Source organism: Lolium rigidum, chromosome 5 (genome assembly GCF_022539505.1).
Source record: "Lolium rigidum isolate FL_2022 chromosome 5, APGP_CSIRO_Lrig_0.1, whole genome shotgun sequence".
Lineage (NCBI taxonomy): Eukaryota > Viridiplantae > Streptophyta > Magnoliopsida > Poales > Poaceae > Lolium > Lolium rigidum.
In genome coordinates this window covers 233,664,908-233,684,291 of record NC_061512.1, presented here as the reverse complement: position 1 = coordinate 233,684,291, position 19,384 = coordinate 233,664,908, and the positions used below count along the sequence as shown (strand labels likewise).

At 42.9% G+C, this 19,384-nt stretch overlaps 2 protein-coding genes across 2 annotated transcripts; both read left to right on the top strand.

Annotated features, from left to right (window-relative positions):
- Positions 1-1,335: 1,335 nt before the first annotated feature.
- On the top strand, positions 1,336-5,440 carry LOC124657249 (F-box protein At3g07870-like). Its single transcript, XM_047195831.1, has 6 exons — positions 1,336-1,515; positions 3,164-4,525; positions 4,608-4,727; positions 4,889-4,981; positions 5,066-5,125; positions 5,426-5,440. Exons 2-6 carry the CDS (start codon positions 3,212-3,214, stop codon positions 5,438-5,440), a joined length of 1,602 nt encoding a protein of 533 aa, XP_047051787.1. The 5' UTR covers positions 1,336-1,515; positions 3,164-3,211.
- Positions 5,441-15,617: 10,177 nt separating this feature from the next.
- Positions 15,618-18,808, top strand: LOC124655007 (protein MANNAN SYNTHESIS-RELATED 1-like). Its single transcript, XM_047193977.1, has 6 exons — positions 15,618-15,719; positions 16,459-16,603; positions 16,698-16,765; positions 16,858-16,943; positions 17,445-18,027; positions 18,244-18,808. The coding sequence occupies exons 1-6, from the start codon at positions 15,618-15,620 to the stop codon at positions 18,520-18,522; spliced, it is 1,263 nt and encodes a 420-aa protein (XP_047049933.1). The 3' UTR covers positions 18,523-18,808.
- The last annotated feature ends 576 nt before the right edge of the window (positions 18,809-19,384 follow it).

Here is a 19,384-nt window from a genome sequence, read left to right as displayed (position 1 = left end):
TGAATATTTTGATTTGTTTTTACAAAATTTGAACATTTTTCAAAAATGAGCATATTTTAAATTTGAACATTTTCCAAATATAAATATTTATTCGAATACGAATTTATTTAAATTTGAACATTTTTCAAATTTGAATATTTTCATTTTTTAACAAAACAGAAAAACCAACAGAAAAAGGAAACAAAATAGAAATAGAAAAACAAACAAAATAGAAAACAAAAAACAAAAAGAAAACAAAATTTGCCAGGGCCAATACCGACCAAGATATGCGGTGCTTGGTAGCCATCGACCTAGTCAGTGCAGGGCGCCCCTGTTTATCGCTCGTTAGCGCACCGAAGCGGTGCGCCCCTATTTATCGCTCGTTAGTGGGCCGAAGCGGTGCGCCTCTATTTATCGCTTGTTAGCGCGCCGAAGCGGTGCATTGCAGCCCATCCCGGATGGGACGACCCATTAGTTCGCTCGATTAGCAAAACAGATACTACAACTCCTTCCGTTTTGGTATAACAAATGAGCCAGATAGCAGTGGTGTCAGCTCCTCTGTGACAGGGACCAGAGATCAAATATCCCTGTTTTTACATGGATGCATACACTTTTCTCAAAACGGATAAAAATTTAATTTGAGAAAATTTCAAAACCAGGCAAATTATAAATCTAAGCGAAAAAGTTGAACAAATTTTAAAACCAGGTAAAATTTAAATCTGATAAAATTTCAAAACTATTTTTTTAAATTAGCTCATATGTAAAATTAGGTCAAATTAAAATTTGTTCAAATTTGAAAAATATTTTCAAAACAAAATAAGGAAAAAAATGAAAAAACAGAAACACCAAAAATACCAAAAATACCAAAAATTCCCAAAAAAAGAAAGAAAAAAAGAAGAAACGAAACCGACCGAACCAGAAAATAAATAAAAAAAACAAAGTAACAGAATTCTGGCCCGCTCGCTCCCGTACGTGGGCGGGCGTTATTCCGCCCGATAGCTGGGCGGGCTATAGGTTTTTCCGGAGAGCAGCTAACCATCACCCGTAACCATCGCTAATGGGAAACCGTTAATGGACCTGGTCCATTAGTTCGGTTGTTTCAAAATTTTGTAAATTCGAAATTTCTTTAGATTTGAAATTTGCCGTTTTTCCGTCGGTGTATAGGATTGGCCGAAACTGACTTGTGCATAGGAAGGCCGTCCTGGGGTAGCGTCCTGTGGTTGCTGCTGGGCCGTGCGGCCTGTTTGCTGACTTTGCCCATCCGATCGTGGCATCTGACTGAGAATCGATAGCGCCGCGCGCGCGTGCGTGCGTGTGCAGTCCTCCACTCCTGCGAGCACCGCCAAAATCCCCAATCCCCATTTCCCCGCTTCAACCCTAGACACAGACCGACCGCGCGGTGCGGCGCACGGCAGCCAGCCCTGTGGCGGCGGGAGAGGACGAGACTCTGCCGACGAAGCGACGCCCCGCGTGAGGGGTGGCGCCGTGCGGTGGAGTTCCGTCTTGGGTCTTGGTAGCTGACTCCGTGGCGGTAAGGTGTGACCCCCTTTTTTCCCCTCCCATTTCTGAGCAGAGGTTAGAGTCATAGCAAACTCCGCAGAGGAACTTTTTTGCATCTCATAATTAGTGCGGAAGAAATATGTATCAAAACAAAAATAAAATGGAGATGAGATCTTAAAGCTAACATTTTGGATGCCATAGAAACACAATTAGGTTAGGTCCTCTAAAACCGGTATATGTAAGCGTAAAAAGGGCTATCACAAGAATGATATTCTCACACCCAGTAGTCAGTTCTGGCTTCTGAACTGTTGTAGTTTACATAGTAAAAAATAAGATCCATCGTGGATTTACCTTTGGTCCTGAAGCAAGTATGCTTCTGGCTACAATCTTCCTTTGAAGATCGCAAATTTGTACTCCTTCTATTCACACTCTCACTCTAAGAGTTATAATTTCAAGGAATCCAATAGCCCATTGATGCATAAAGAACAATCAGGCAATTACCTAAACTGGCCAACTCAAACAACAACTCCCGCAAGATTCTCTTCAAAGTCCAGATACCTTCCCTCGAATAAAGAGTCTAAAATCTTATACGTTCACAGTTTTAACACGTTATGGAGCACCGTTGTAAAAATACCTAGGAAAGCAATAATATTATGTTCTCAGCCTATCTAATTTATGTTCTCAACAGAGATAAACAATAATAATAATAATGGGCATGTGTTACAATTATTTGGAAGACAGATCTTCATTGATTACTTTGATGATCTTACTTTCAGTTGCTGGTCACAAATTGCTTTTTAATCTTGACAAACTGCACAACTTAAGAGAAAACACATTATAGAGTATAGACCACCATAGAGTAAATAAATAAAATTTTCAAAAAATGGATGGTAAATGAGAGTAAATAATCTTATATCAAGTAATAACAACATCAACACTCCTGAGAACCAAAATCTTGACCCATATCAATGGCTAGCTTGATAAAGTAAGTAGACTAATGTGAATTATTTGAAGGTCTTATTATATAAATAAATAGATTGATGATACATGCTCATGTGGAGCAAGAGCTTTTATCTGTAAAGGAATATTAAAATTCGAATGGTCATAGAAGAAATCGCCTATATGCTCTCAACTTGAGCACAAAATGCCATTTATTTACCTTCGTGCCATTGAGAATCAAAATAGGAGTGCAAATATAACATCAATAATCAATCATTCCAATAATGCTGTCTGCTAACTCCAAGAATTGCAGCCTTGTATTTTTACCTGTACCCTGCAAGGCTACAGAATAACCATATAATTAATTAGGAAACCCCAAAAGATTCAACTACTAAGTGAAGTTTTTCTTTCGCATGTGCGCACTAAAAGAACCCAGGCCAGAAAGGACAACTCTCTGTATTTTTTAAGTTGTGTACTTGACCATACTTTTATAGTTTAAAACTATTGTAATCTTTGTAACCTACATGCATCCTATGTATATGCACTTGTTCACGATTAGTCAATAGTTGTACCGCACTTCATATTTGAGTCAGGTCCACCACTTATTTCCTTCTTGACCTATTGTCAGGAGATATATTTACAAGATCTGTTGATCTTTCCCAAAATTTCATGCTATTTGCGCGCCAATTACTATAATCAAAATCTTTACGCAGTTTGACCTATTGTTTTTAATGTGTTTTTGCAGAAGGATTCAGTACACAGGCTTTCCTTGGGAGACCAGATTCTGCTTGATATGGTTTCTGAGGAAAACCAACCAAAGAAACAAAGAAATGAGGAATGCTTTATAAACTGTCTCCCAGGGGACCTAATTGAGCAGATATTCTTGAGGCTTCCTGTGAGCACTTTGCTGAGGTGCATTGATGTCTGTAAGCAGTGGCACAAAATCATCCGAGATCCCCAGTTCGTCGCCTCTCAACTCCAGCATGCGCCCCATTGTGTGTTAGTATTCTTTCCGCAAGAGTCGGTTTCAGGAGAGCCCTACCCCGCTGATGCTATCGTGATTGATGGAGCCTGGTCACACTCCAAATATGCAGCGCCAGTGATTGGCCCTGATGATTTCCTTTGTGGTTCATGCAATGGTCTTCTTTGTTTATACACAAAGACATCGATGATCAAGATAGCTAACCTTGCAACCGGTGAACACCTGCATCTTGAGAAACCTGTAAAGAATTCGAGGGGTGATCACTTCTTGTTCTATAGCTTTGGATGTCACCCATCGACAAAAGAATACAAGATTATACACTTCGTTGCTGATCATGTCGAGGGTCGCTATCGCCCCCATGATGACAACAAATTCAGCGTCATTCAAGTTTACACGCTTGGTGATGAGAAATGGAGAGATATCAGAACCCCAGAAGCCCTAAGCTTGAACTGTGTGAAGAACTCTGGTGCAATCAATGTTGATGGAATAATGTATTGGCTAACCGAAGACATGGTAGCTAGCTGGCAGCATGCAGTTATGACCTTTGATCTCAATGAAGAAAGTTTTGCACGGATAGAACTGCCAGCAGTTGCACCTGAAGATTGTGCAAGTGGGGGTCCTCGTCGGTATTGGATCAGAGAAATAGATGGGAAGATAAGCATAGCAACTGCTCAAACTTATCCTTCTCAGCCCAGAAGGCTTGTTGGTGACCTGCAGATCTGGACACTTGACAATAAGGCGGAGCAAAGGTGGAGCCAGAAGTACAATATTCAGTACCCACCAGATTACATTCCTGGTCCAAATTTGGGTCATGGGGACAAGATCATATTGCCTAGTTTTGGCTGTAGCCTATATTCCTACGAGTTGCTTGGGGAGAACTTCCGTACTAAATTGGGTAAGATGACAAAGCTGTTAGATTTCAGCCCCCACAAGCCTGGCAACATGAAATCCTACATCTTTGTGAAGTCACTCGTACGGTTAGATGTGTACAAGAATGCAAGCATTGTGCGAAGGCCAAAACAGCGGCAAGGCTGGGAATTGAAGAAGTGGGAGACATGGGAGCAGGAGCTCTCTAAGAATGAAAAATCATGGAGCGTCGTTCATAAGAATGAGCATGATGGAAATGTACGTTGACTGAATTCAAATTTACCTTAATGAGAATTCACGATTCTGGAAATTTTAACAATTGTTGAGTTGTTTTTAATAGGCATCTGCACGACGGAATAGCATAGCAATCAATGGTCTACTGCCGCATATAGTGGATGATGAGGTTCGGAAGGAAATTGGCATCAAAATCAATCAAATATTTCCAAACTTTCCAGATCAGGTAATAATAATCATTATTATCTTAGTGGAAGTTAGCATAAATTCTATTTTCATAAATTTGAATAGTCCATATTCATTTGAAAAGCAGAAGGCAAAATGATGTATATGTGCACCCTTATGAGTGTTGTAAGTTGTAACGCATGTCTTGCATGAGTCCAGCAGCCAAGGTCCCTTCGGCGGCTTAATTGTGTGGCACAGAGGCAGGATATGGAAAATCTACTTGCTCGCATGAAGAATTGGAATAGTATTACTAAGGTACAATGTTTTAAATGTACAAGCCAGATCATTTACCACTGTTCCTTGAGATATGGCAAATTAATAAAGCTAACTCCTCTAAAGGCTACAAGGCAGGTTATGGATACTATCATTAGTATGATGCGCAGTGCTCTTGAAGATCAGGTAAAGATTTTACATTTGGTATTATTTACTCATGTGTTTCGTTTCTGCTATAGCTCACTAGTTCTTGTTTCCCGTATCTGTCTTAATCTAATCTGCAATATATGAGAAAATTAGCTTCTTGTGAAATATAAGCAAAGTAATTGTACTATCTCCCTTCATGCTGAATGACCTTCCTTATAAGCCTATAATTCAATTATTTTCCATCCCATAGTTTAATTAATGCATAAGTGTGTACTTTAGTTCCTTTTTGCTAAACCTGCAAGTTTTCTAGTTATTGTGCTTCATTGTGCTGTTGCACAGGTAGCCCACAGATGACGTATTTTGCATCAATACAAGATACTCACTTGTGTGTTGATTCCTATCTTAACTTGTATTTTCAGACTTACATATATTATACTCCCTCTGTCCATAAAAGGATGTCTCAACTTTGTCCAAATTTGCATGTATCTACACACTAAAACACGTCTAGATACATGCATATTTTGACAAAGTTGAGACACCATTGTATGGACAGAGGTAGTATGTCCTTCCGAGCAGTTTTTTTCATCTTTGAATGGCAAGTATGCGTTTGATTCTTATACATTTGTTGGAAAACATAGTGAATAATGATTAACTGAGCAAGCGAGCATAGCTGTGCCAACTGAGAATGGAATTAAAAGTTACTTTGGTGGCTGTCGAGTAAGGTAATAGTCTAATAGAGGGTCTTAAAATTGTTCTATATTGGACACCTTTATATATGTCATGCTATGGAGGTCCAGCAGATGCACGTTGTGGCATGACTCAGCTCGAGGCCTGAGGCTTAGCCTCTTATCTCTTAGTTTCCTTATTTATCGAAGTTAGTATTCAAAGATAGAGTTTGATTAGAGATAGGATAGTGTCAAGAGCTGGGAGGTTATGTTTGACTTGTAGATCAAACCAAATAGCCTATATAAATGCAATCCGTGCAAGCCTAGAGGGCATCAATTAATTAAACAAGAAACTTGAATAGGAGGCTTTCCCTCCCACCAAACCATGCGTCGCCTTGCCTAGCACCGTACCACCTTCCCCACATGACTAAACTCTCAGGAGCTTAGGTCATGACAACATAGCAGACAAAGTAACAGAAAAGGAGTTCTAGAACAAAGAGCAATCACAGTAGTAGGCATGTATTGATTGGTAAACGGCACCGATGCCAGCCATTGGAAAAGAGAAAAATGAGAATGAAGATTCAGATTCAGTTTTTTTTTTCCAATGGGTATTTGAGACTATCTCTGACCTATTATAAGACCACCACTGTCTTGTGTTTGATCCTTACTCATGCATCAGGTTGATGCTTCAAGTTCAAATGCCGGCATTTCACAGAATCATGGCGAGGGTGACGATACAAAGACTTGAGACTGGAGAGCTTATCGTGGCATTCTTCTTAGCCTTGCCTAGTTGTTCAACTACTGATACTTTTTGCCTAGATAGCAATTTCTGCAGTACAATCTCTTTGCTTTCTTTCGAATTTATGTTACAGCACCTGTTCTTAAGTCTCTGTGATCTATTCAACATATTGATCTTTTACCTGTATAAGACGGTGATTTCTGCAGTAGTACCATCTATGTGATCTAATTGTTTTCTTTCGACTTTATGATACTCATGGCACCTATTTATCCCATGTGATCTGATTATCATATGGATCGATTTGTGACCTTGAGGAATTTGCGTGTTATGATCCGCACTTGATAGATACCGTTTCGCTCTCCTCGCGTCGCCTCCTCCAGGCGACCGAGGAGGCGAAACCCTAGGTCCGCCGCCGCCGCTCCTCCCTCCGTCCCCCATCCTCCTCGTCGCCCCCAGAGACGCCGCCGGCCAAGCTCGCGACGCCGAGGAAGGGGCGGCGGGGATCCGAGCTCTTGGCTCCCCGCGTGGTGTCTAGATGGAGGACCTCCGCGCCGGGTTCGCCGCGGCCGCGGTTGTCGCTTGATGAGATCCCCCGCTCCGTGGGCCGGCCTCCGGCTCGCCTTGGTACGGGTGGCCTCCTCTGGTAGTTCCCCGACGGGGTCTCTGTCGGGCGGCGAGGCGGCGGCCTCGTGTGGTGAGGCGACGTTGATCGCGCGGCCGGTGACGCTCGCGGGTGCTGCTAACCGGTGCTCTGGCCGTGCGGACGGCGGGGCAACGGCGGGTGCGAGCTGGGCGTGGGCGGTTCCGTCTCGCTCCCGCATCTCGAAGGTCGATCTTTTCCTCCCTCTTAGGCTCTCTCCTCCCTCGGTTCTTGGCGGCCGGCGGCTTCGGCGCCGACGCCGATGCCGCCCGGGGAGCCGGTGGGGTGCTCCGGGGCCGGGAGAAATCCCCGGTCGTGGACCACGACGGTGGCGACGCCGAGGGCGCCGTTCACCTTCCCGGAGGCACCGCCGAGGCCCTTGCTTCCCACCCCTACCTCCGTCCCGGGCGAAAGCCCAAAATCCGTCGATTGGACGCGCGGCGGCGGCCACGGCGTCGCACCCTCCTCGGAGGCGCCGCTCCGGGGCCGGCGGTAGCCGGTGAGTGTTGCCCGTTTGGAGGGATCCGTGGCTGCCGCCGCAGCTCGGTAGGGTTGCTGGGCCGGGGCGCCTCCCGCCCTCGCTCGACTCCCCTGCACCTCCGTGTTCGATGGCTGCCCCCAAGTTTTCCCTTTTCCTCTCGGCTGTTCATGTCGAAGCCGTTGCTGCATTTGTGTGCTCGTCGCTGCGAGAAGGCCTGCAAGATCGAGCATCCTGTGACTGTCTCTTGGACAATAATTCTCCTTGTTCAAGGGTGAACAGACCCTTGTCTGTCGGTGCGGCGCCCTTCGATCCAGGGCGAGAGGGCAGGGGCCCTCTGTAGCAAGGGAGGAGATTTGTGCGCTGCCGGAGTTTCCTTGGTGCTGATCCTCTGGAGGTGTGATCAAGGTCGATTGGCTGGTCTTTGCTGCTGTGTGCTTCTTCCTCGACACCGAGCGTGAAGGACCTCGCCATTGCAAGCAGGGCTTGTTGCATATCTGTTTTTGCTTGTGTTGTGCGTGGTGTTGTAAGCTGTTATTATCAGCATCCTTGTACCTGTGGCCGTATGGCTTTATTAATTTAAAGCTGGGCATTTATGCCTTCCGTTTAAAAAAGGAATTTGCGTGATGACAAAACTGTGCTGACCTTGGTTCTGAAGATTTGAGCCAACTCTTGCCACTGAATATCTGGCGAAGTATAAGGGTTATAATCTTTCTCCACGGTTGAAAGCAAGCACATTCCATACTGAGTCAAGCGGGTCCGGAGTCCAGAGTTTGAACAGACTGTCCGACTGATGTAGGCATGGACAAATGCGTGAGCTCTTGGGCATGGCAAATTATAGACACGCGTGCTTTGCTGCGCCGCCTGTCGAGTCTTGTTGCTGTTAAGAGTATACATGAGTGTATATATATGTTATGTATAACTTTAGGTCCCTGTTTGTATAGCTTTAGGCCCCTTAAGCCTTTAGGCCCATGTCTCTCTTGTACATGTACTGGAAATTGATTTGGGCATTTGTGTTAACATGAAGCAGAAAGACACAATAGGCAACTTTTTCCCATATAGTCATGTTTGTTATCTTCTGTTGTATTGTGATCTAAATTCATATACTAAAGGGAGGCTAACTTCTGACGAGCGGAGCGAGATAGTTGGCACCGCCTATATATACATCTTGTAAGCCGTCGGCTAGGGTTCATCAGATTATAAGATAACTCACGGCGTTTGTAAACACTCCCCGATATAGTGAAGTTTTGCTGCCCGTGGTTTTTTCCCCTTCTGTGTTGGAAGGGGTTTTCCACGTTAAATCTTGTGTCCCCTGCGTGCGTTCTTGTTTCGTTATTCGTTATTTGCTTGTCGCTTTTATAACATATTCGAAATGTTTTTTATGGGCTCAAACAAGCTCCTCGTGCTTAGTCTGAGAAATTTAGTTATGTGGTTCAAGTTGTTGGCTTTTCTTCTAGTGAGCATGATCTTATACTTTTCACTCATACATCTGATGGTGGTTGAATTTTACTTCTGCTTTATGTGGATGATATGTAGTGACCAGAAGTACATCGTTTTTATTAAGAAAAAGTTGAGTGAGCAATTCAAGATGTCAGATTTGGGGCTTCTCAGTCATTTCCTATGAATTGGGGTTGATCACACTGATGATGGTTACTATCTCTCTCTCAACATCACTACACTCACGATTTGATCTTGCGTTCGAGTCTTACGGATACACGTGTTGCTACTACACGCATGGGGTTGCATCTGCAATTGCGACCCACTGATGGTACTCTCCTTGAGGACTCCTCTCGCTATCGACATCTTGTAGGAAGCATTGTGTACGTCACTATGACCAGACATTGCTCATGTAGTTCACATCCGCAGTCAATTTGTTAGTGCTCCTACCTCAGCTCACTATGGCCACTTGCTTCGTGTTCTTCGATATTTGAGGGGGACATCATGACGCAAATTATTTTGTGCTCGCTCTAATCAGCTTCTCCATGCTTGTAGTGACTCTACTTGGGTGAGTGATCATGTTGATAGTCATTCAGTCACTAGCTATTGCCTCTTTCTTGAAACTTCTCTCATTACATGGAAGTCCAAGAAATAGACAAACAGTGTCTCATTCTAGCGTTGAAACTGAACTTCATGCCATTGCCACTATCACATCAGAGATATATGGCTTCAGTGGATACTTGTTGATCTTGGAGCCTCGTGTGATGCACCCACAAATGTTCTTTGTGAAGCATGAACTAATTAAGTATATTGGTGTGGATGCCTCTTTTACCCGCTCACAATGTCAACAATCAACTATTCGTCTTCAATATGTTCCCTCGGAGGTTCAAGTGGCTGATTTCTTTACCAAGCTCCAAACTAGAGAACAACATCGTCTTCATATTCTCAAACTCAATTTTTCAGATCCACCTTGACTTTGAGTGTGTGTGTGGGTGTGTGTGTGTGTGGGGGGGGGGTGTTAAGAGTATACATGAGTATACATATATATATATATATATATATATATATATATATATATATATATATATATATATATATATATATATATATATATATATATATATATATATATATATATATATATATATATATATATATATATGACATATTCATACTACACCCGGGTGTAGTTACACCCACGCGTGTTTCTCATAATCTAGAGAGTATCTATCATACCGGAGAGTATGTACATGTAGTATGAAGTATATTAGACTATTTTGGTAGTATATATAATACTTTGTAGGCAGTATGTACATTTTTTTACGTAGACTCATTTTTTACGTATACATATGCATGTATTTCGGCTATATAATGCAAACTACATGCTCACTTGCATTTTTTTTCACCAAACTTGGTTTAGAATATCTTAGATATAGTGTAAGAACATACTCAAACCGATAAAGTATGGTACATACTTCTGTATGGTAGTATATGAGACATGGGTGTAGTTACACCCAGGAGTATATATATATATATATATATATATGTGTGTGTGTGTGTTATGTATAACTTTATGTCACTATTCTGTATCGCTTTAGGCCCCTTTATCATTTACGCCCAAAGGGCCATGCCCCCCTTGTACGTGTCTGGTTGCTGCTATGAGAGAAATAGATTTGGCCATTTGTGTTAACAGTTGCATGGTGTAGCTGTTGTGTCGCATTTGGCGGTGGTTTGATCAGGGTTTAACACGGTATTAGCGATCTAGTTAGTAATTGCAAAATTGTAGGTCAATAGGCGATGCAGGGATGTGAGCGAACCGGTCGTTGTTTTCTGTCAACGCATCATCCACACGTGCACTACTAGGAAAAAGCCTACCGTCGGCGGACCAAAATAGGTTACCCCTCGGTGCACCAGTGCCCACCGGTGGGAACATGCCGGTGATAATAGCTTATCACCAGCGCACTAGGCAGGTCCACTGGCGGTAACACGATTTATCACTGGCGCACCATTATGGTGCACCAACGATATATTTTTTCAGTTTTTTTTAAAAGATGATCCAGATATAGCTCGAGAAGTGGGCCGCCCCCTCGACTCCGCTATCGTTGCCGCGTCGGTTTAGGAGGTGCAGTAGGAGGAGGCTGAGGCTATCGGTGCGGTGAGGTGGATGAGTAGGTGGTCGAGGCCGTCGGTGCAGGAGGAGGCCGGAGGAGTAGGAGGCTTGGCCCGTTGGTGCAGGAGGAGTAGGAGGTCATCGATGCAGCAGGAAGAGGAGGCCATCGGTGCAGGAGAGTTGGAGGAGGAGGTCATTGGGTGCAGGAGGATGAGGAGGCCATGGGAGACAAAGAGGGGAAGCAGAGAGAAAAGGAGGAAGGGGAGGGAGGAGGGAAAAGAGGAGGAGGAGGAGGAGGAGGAGGAGGAGGGGAGAAAGTGAGAAAGGAGAAGAGGCCACGCGATTGTTGTCAATATATAGCGAAGGTTACCAGCGCACCAATGTGGTGGTGCGCCGGTGGTAATTTATTTTTTGAATTTTTTTTGCATCAAAATCTAAAACCTCAGAAAACTCTATTTTCCTTTTTGATTTTGAGGATTCGAAAAAAATAGATAAATGGCCGTAGGCGTTGAATTCATATGTAAATTTTTATTTAGATACATTTTTGTATATTTTTTTTTCATCAGAGGTCGTATGTAACCTCGAGAGCTATTTTACCGAGACATGACGTCATTTTAGATAATATGTCGAAATTCATGTTTGTTAATTTTCCTAACACTTAGATCACAAACACATGGCTTGCCGTTGTTTTTGCACTTTGGTACTTTGATTATCTCTATAGGATGCGACCTCCCCAGAGGCTCTGATCTGTCGACGAACTCTGTGCTGCTGGCTCAGCCACTTCGGTACATCCCGGTACTTGATAGGTACGTACTATCTTATGAGGAATAAGAACATCATGATAAGGCCTGCTGCTCTGTCCACCATCGTGCTGAACCGGGTGTGCGAGTTCGTGAAGGAAGGGACAACCAGAGTTCAGGTCTTTAGGAACGGTGACTTGAAACCGATTGTAGAGGATGTTCTCAAGTTCCGGCTGTGAAGTTGGTGTGGACCAGCTCTACAACCATTTGAGGCACTGGAGAGTAATGTGGGTTCATGCATGCATGCTGAAAATGCTTGAAGAGGTGAGTTGAGTGAAGACATCAACAATCATTGTGGAGGATGATGCATACTATGCCCACATCAAGGTTAGATCAGTGCACATTTTGTTTCATTTCATTCACTTGCATACTATGCACGAAGAACTAACTATCCTCATCACCGCAGACTCACCTTAGGGGCGCGGATCTCATCAACAATCCCATAGAGAACTATGCCTCACTCCCGCTGCAGTCCACCGTGCTCTGAGCCACCTCATGGATCATAAGGCACATGTGAACAGGTATCTTGCGATGACCCCTGCTGGCAGGATGAACTGGTTCAATTCCTTCCTGACGAAGTATTACCTATGGGGAACCAGAGCATTGGATGCTTGCTGTCGTGCGTGTTCTGCTGATAATGATAAACGGCGCATCCATGATGTATATTGGGAGTCGCTACGTTTGAATTGAACTGATGGCAAGTCTGTATATTTTGCGAGGTGGTATTTATGTAACCCCTCGGTTGTTGAACTTATGTAACATCACACGGTGTTGTTCATGAACTCATGGTGAAACACTATGATCTACTGCTAGAACTATTATCTGTATGCTAGCCTTGTTGATTATGTGATCTATAGTTGTCGTCCTGTTATTTCCTATTGCGTCGAATGCCTTGCGTCGAACACTGGGTAAGCTCACCAAGAAAGGTAGAGGTGATCCTATTCGGCAAACATGATGTAACCAAACATGCGTGGCATTTGTTGAAACACGATTTCTTGGCAAGCAAACGGCGGGAACTTTGCTTCACAACTGATGCGGAATAGAAATTGTTTGCAACCAAACAAGTTACACAACAAAGATTAGAGGTTGCATTACCTCAGACAACATCCACAAATACAAGAAAACTCTGCTAGCAACCAATCACACCCTTCGTGAATGGTGGCAAATCTTTTAGCACCCCTTAAAAGAAGTAAAGAACATTCAGAAGCCAACATCTCTGTAGTCTCCTATGCCACCGCGGTGTTATGTGGGCACTGGGAGCACAACTAAGTTTCTATAATTGATGACCAACCGAGTGACATTTGATGAAAGAACCGCACCCAAAAATTTGTGAGTGAGGCGGTGAGAGAAGGAGGTGTACTTTCTCTGTTCCAATTTATGTTGTCTATAATTTTACGTGAAAGCTAAACTTTATAAACTTTGACTAAATATGTAACAAAATATACCGACTTTTACAACATGAAACCAATATTAGTAGAAACATTTCATATCATATAAATAATATTTTTCATTGTATAGTCGATTAAACTGTACAAAGTCTAATTTTGACTAAAACTTATATGCAACATATTTTTAGGACGGGAGAGTACATGCTCTAATCATCACTAGCTGACCGTTCATAAATAATAACGGGGACCACTTCTACCGGTCAAAGGATGATTACTTTTCACCGCCAGCAAATTGAAAGGCTCATTCGAACTTTTGGTAACCGCTAATCCATGGTCAGTGGAAGCAGAGGTGAGCAAAAATATATGCATGCCTCTAGTTCCTATCCCATGCATACGACCGGAAAATACACATAGTTACACTCTTTTTAACAAAAAAACAAAAGAGAGATTTCTTAAAAAAACAAAAAAGAGATTCCACAGTTTAGACAAATAAACATACTAGTTATTTCCAAAAATATCTACAAAACGATATGCACGATTAGCAGATCCTATGAAGTTTACAACAAATTAAACTACGTCACTAATCATGGTGATTGATTAGCCAATCAGTTTCAAATGAAACCTGGTTTTATCTGCATCTAAACTGGATATGAGAATGAAATTATGTTACACCTCCCGGGTGAACGTGGCTTTCTTGAAGGGTACCACGGCATAAAACTGTAGACACACATTGAAGTTTCTCAAACTTGCCTAACTATGCGCCACCCATCGCCACATGTCTTTGTGGCATGTCATATTTTGCATATTTTCAGGCTTAAACAAGTTAAATGTAAATCATCCGCACATTTGGTAAGCTCAACGTCATTTATTTGAACGGTGCTTGCATCAAGAGTTGACCACAACACGCTCCAGAGTGTTCATTATAGACATACACCTCTTATTGATACTGTGTACAGTTGTGATGATAGAAGCCAATGACGAGTGTTCAAAATTGTTGGCAGCGACGAAATGGACAAGTATGTCTTTTTTTTTTTGAACGGGAAAGGTCCCAAAGGACCTATTGATGCTGCATTAAATATAGGTTGTGGTACAAATTACAAACACGACCTCAATAAACATTAAAAATACAACCTTGTTTTGGAAATACACACATAGGACCTTAGAAAGATTCCAAAAAACGCAATCAAATCCTTTTGCCTCACCACCGAAACTGAGAGATGTATTCCGCCGGCAGCCAACATCTTCATCATCGTGGACAAAACCACTTGAGATGTTGAAGGTGAAAGGGGCTGCCACCGCACAATCGAAAGGCTATTCTGGCATAGTGGCATGGGATTGGCCCGCCCTTTGGAGGTGGACTCTCAAATTTAATGTGGCGGCTTGAGAGGAGTCGAGGGGCAAAGTGAGCCCTGGTGACAAAGTATAGCTTTGATACTCCTTCAATGACACCTTTACTGTTTGGTATATAAGAGTCGGTGCGTTGTAATCCCCGCCTCTTGCTCCCTTCCTCCGCATATGCCTGTAAATCCTATAGCAAAAGTAACAAATAAACGAACCGAAACACAATAGCGATCCCAAGCAAACCTCCAACAAAAATAGAAATGAAGCATGACGAGAAGCACACTGAGCATGTTCATGGAGTTAGCACTAAGGCTAGCCATAGCGCTAGTATCTTAGCTAGTATCATACATTCTAGCCCCATTAAAAAATACTGATGTGGTAGATAATTATGGAGGAGAGAGAAGATTAGAGTATCATATGTAGATACCGTATCATAGCGAGAAAAATTAGTGTCAAATAAAATCTTGTGCATAAATTTATATTAAGATTCTACAAATCAATAAATATAGCAAAATTATGATACTAGTCACGATACTATGCATTATATATGTAGTATCATACAAAATTATCATATACATGATGCTACTATGTAATCTACCCACTACAACTAGCCTAAAGCAAACTATGCCCAGCTACCATGGGGATTAATCAATCAATGTCCACGGTAACGCCGTGTTATCTGGATCGGACGGGACGGGACAGAGAAATTATACAACTCCCGGCTCCCGGGCGACCCGGCCCGTGTCAGGATAGCAAATCTCGGCATTTTCTTTTTCGACAAATCTCGGCAGTTAAAGCTCCAGCTCTCCCCACGGCCACTGCGTCACTCCACTCCAGTCCACAACCCCATCGAGCGGCAGTACACGAAGCCGGCACTCTCCTCGTGCCGCTGTCGGTGGCCTTCCTCGCTCGCCGGCGGCCGGTGTCGGCGCAATGGTGGATCCGCGGCAGGTGGTGGCGGGGTTCCTGACCCTCTCCATGTTCGTCATGCTCGGCAACATGATCAAGCACGACCACTTCACCTCCGTCTCCGAGGTATAATTAAGGGCTTCCTTCTCCCCAAGATCTCTCGCCCCTCCTCTCTACGCTCTAGCTTTGGTTTACAGAGGTGTTCTTTTTGGAAGGAAATTTGCGGAGGTGATGATTTCCTGTTCTTGCCTTCTTGGTTCCTGATTTGGTTAACAGTCACCTGATTATGCATTGTTAATTTGGTCCAGACTGTGGATAGACTGATCTGTGCAGCAGCAGGATTGGGATTTCTTGATTTCCTGTACTGGTTCTTGCCAATAATCTCAACGGATTTTCCGTCGCAGTCGCCTTCTGAAGAAATCTCGACTGTAAATGCAGTCAAGATTTTTCCAGTTCTGTGCAGTACATGGCCCCAAATCTGAATTGACTAGTAGATCTAGCTGTGAAGGGCGATCTAGAGAGTTTTGTGTCAGACTGTCAGAGTGCCTTGACTTTTGGGCTTAGCTAGGGTTTAATAACCCAATCTCCTAGTTAAATCAGCACGTTGCACCACGCTTTGGGGTCAAAAGGAAACCAGAAGCTTGGTATCCGGTGTGACGAATAAATTATTATGAGCTTTCACCCTAGACAAAGGGCTGTCGGTGGGGAAGCAATACTTTTTAACTTCTTTATAAAGAAAATTACTATGGTTAATCTCATTTTAGAGTATGAGCTGAAAACTGAGAGTTGTCCATGTGATAAATCACTATTACTCCCCTAGCTTGCTCTCCCTGTCTTTGTAATTGCTCTCAATTTGAACATACAGCTGAGCATAGAGGCCACAGGCGTGGAATTCAATGCGATGAAGATCGCAGACAATACTGAAATAACCAATGCCAACAGGGCCGGAGTGGAGCCCCTAAATGAGGCTGTTGAGGAGGTCAAACCCTGCTGGACCAAACCAAGCCCAAGTAACAATACATTACATAATAATTCAAGAAGTTTTTCTTCACATCCATAACTATTACCGGTTAATCTGGTTACTGATACTCGTGTTTTATGCAGAGGGTGAGCAGTCTAATGGTTTTGTGACATTGTCGTTGACTATGGGTCCTGAATATCACATATCACAGGTATGCCTGCAACTTGGAACTTCCCTTGGAAAATGTATGACTGAGTGAGCAGAGAATCATCTTATGTTTTTGTACTGCCCCTTTGTCTGCAGATTGCTGATGCTGTAGTAATTGCAAGGTATCTGGGTGCAACGCTTGTACTCCCAGAAATCAGAGGAGATGAATTAGGAAAGAGTCGGTATGTTTCTGGAGAAATGATGCTATTTTACTCAGTTCTGCATACACCTACTGGTGGTGAAAGCATGTGTTTCACCACATCAGCATCTAGTGATTTTTCTTGTCCAGTACATGAGCATTTGAAATCCTTGTTTTCCACAAATAAATATGAACAACCTCTTCAGATAACACTGAAGTACTTGCGAATAACTTGCAAATTTGATTTAAATAATGAATCGTGTTTTTAACATGGATAAACAATGAGAAGTTTCTTACTATATCTCTACTATCCGGCCCAACAAGGCTACATTCTTTCTGCAACTCAAAATTATGAATATTATGTTCTCTAAAATCTATAATAATGAATACTCCGGATTCTACAAAACCATTGTACTTCTTTTATTTCAGAAATTATGATGGTTGTTATTTTGGAGAAATATGCTGATGATTGCAACTTTGAAGAAAAATGCTGAAGATTGTTGTCATCACAATTCTGACCTAATGATATAAATTTCATGAACAGGAACTTCCAAGACATGTATGATGCAGAGAAATTCAAGAGGAGCTTGGATGGTGTTGTCAAAGTAGTAGATAAACTTCCTAATGAATGGAGTTCTAAGAAGCCAGCAGTTATTAGAGTACCAAATCGGGTGACAGAACACTTCATCCTGGAAACCATTCAGCCCATCTTCCAAACAAATAGCTACCTACGACTTGCAATTATTTTCTCTTCAGTAAGCTTGAAACCAAAAGGGACGAATAATAAGGACTTGGATTCAACGGCTTGCCATGCCATGTTCAGTGGCCTCAAACTGAAGCCGGAATATTCGGAAGTGGCTGAACAAATGTTGGGCAGGCTTAAAGAACTAAGCAAGAAATCAGATGAGAAGGTGGTAGCAGTCGATCTGCGAACTGACTTGCTAGAGAAGAAGGTCTGTAAAACAAGCGGGGGTGCGAGAAGGAAAGGCTGCTATAATCCTCATGAGGTTTTGAATTTCCTGAAGAAGGTTGGCTTCTCTGCTAATACAACCATCTACCTGACAGAGACATGGTGGCACAAAGGCCTGAATACTCTCAAGGAAGCTTTTCCAAACACTTATACCAAGGCAAGTAACCAATCTACCATTTAATTAGTGTGCATCATATTCTGTTTTCTCCTAACTAATTCTCCAGCTGCGATGATATATTAGCTGACATAAAAGCTAGCAGAAAACAACAGATCCGCTCAATATGCTATTGTAACTTGTTATGCAGGACCATTCTTTTTTTTGAAAAAAAAGCCTTATGGCAGGGATTTTTGACCTAAAATTGTCTTTGCGCAGGATGACATAATGCCGGCTGAGAAGAAAGGTGAGTTCCTGAATTCAGGCGATTCAGATCTAGCAAGAGCCCTGGACCTCGAGATTTGCTCGCAGAGCGATGTCTTTGTCCCTGCCATTGCTGGTATGTTCTACGGACATGTTGCCGGTAAGAGGATTGGATCAGGCCTGACCGAGATCCTTGTTCCTGCTACGGGACTCGGCGCATCAGCGCAGGCTTCAGACTTCATCTCCACATACATCACCAAGAAGAGCCACTTTGCCTACTCGTGCTACTGCTAGTACCGCCTAGTGTTTACTGTCATTTAATAAGATGAACTGAAGTGAGATGCTCGGCCATGTTTTGGGTACATACATGCATTTGTAAGTGCTGTTGTTGTATTACTAGTTAGGGTTTGTTGTGGGAGGCACATGGCATGATGAGTGTTGTTTGTGAAAACAGCGACAAACACAGGATCATAGTGTGGTACAGAATGAACACTGAGAGTGGGCATGCGAAAAGAGTGTGCTTCATGTACCAGGTTATATGCTAAATCATCTTATATCAGCTCACCAGTTATGGCGGAAATGGCTCTGAAATGTCCATCCATGGAATATGTGATCTAAGTTTAAGCATTCTTCCATTGTTCTCTACTTAACACATTCTGACTACTGGAATGTGGAATCTTTTCCAATTCCTCCACTTTATCAAGCTAACAGCTCAAGGATCGTCCTAAAGACAAGTAATCAAGAAAACTAACCCAATGGCAAGTGCAGGCGACTTACTGCTGTCGTCTCCATCCCGTTCTCTTGCTCAACATAACAGCTCCAGGAGCCAGCGTGCTGCCCTGACGGACTTGAACCCTGCAGCAGAGCTTCGTGGCAATATCTGTGCTGGCACTTCGAGCTCTTTATAATGTCCAAAAGGAGTTCAACATTATATCTACACATGGCACTAGCAATTAGTGAAAACGTCAAAACTTGCAAAAACATTGATCATTGTTCTCTGGAAGTACAAAACTTGTTCGAAGTCTTCAGCCATATGGATGGGAGTTTAGCCTAGAAACTAACTTGCAGATCACGATGCAAAGTCTTATTTGAGTACCCTAACATTCTGTAATACGCCGCACTATGGGCGAGCTTCCTCTTATTCCCTGTGGGCGCA

What these genes read in the sequence shown, in the direction of transcription:
- LOC124657249 (XM_047195831.1), top strand. Translation starts at nt 3,212, where the DNA reads ATGGTTTCTGAGGAAAACCAACCAAAGAAACAAAGAAATGAGGAATGC. An exon ending in AGAATGAGCATGATGGAAAT is followed by an intron (nt 4,526 to 4,607) that starts GTACGTTGACTG and finishes TGTTTTTAATAG; the next exon opens with GCATCTGCACGACGGAATAG. An exon ending in ATTGGAATAGTATTACTAAG is followed by an intron (nt 4,982 to 5,065) that starts GTACAATGTTTT and finishes ACTCCTCTAAAG; the next exon opens with GCTACAAGGCAGGTTATGGA.
- LOC124655007 (XM_047193977.1), top strand. Translation starts at nt 15,618, where the DNA reads ATGGTGGATCCGCGGCAGGTGGTGGCGGGGTTCCTGACCCTCTCCATG. An exon ending in ACTTCACCTCCGTCTCCGAG is followed by an intron (nt 15,720 to 16,458) that starts GTATAATTAAGG and finishes TTGAACATACAG; the next exon opens with CTGAGCATAGAGGCCACAGG. An exon ending in CTGAATATCACATATCACAG is followed by an intron (nt 16,766 to 16,857) that starts GTATGCCTGCAA and finishes CTTTGTCTGCAG; the next exon opens with ATTGCTGATGCTGTAGTAAT.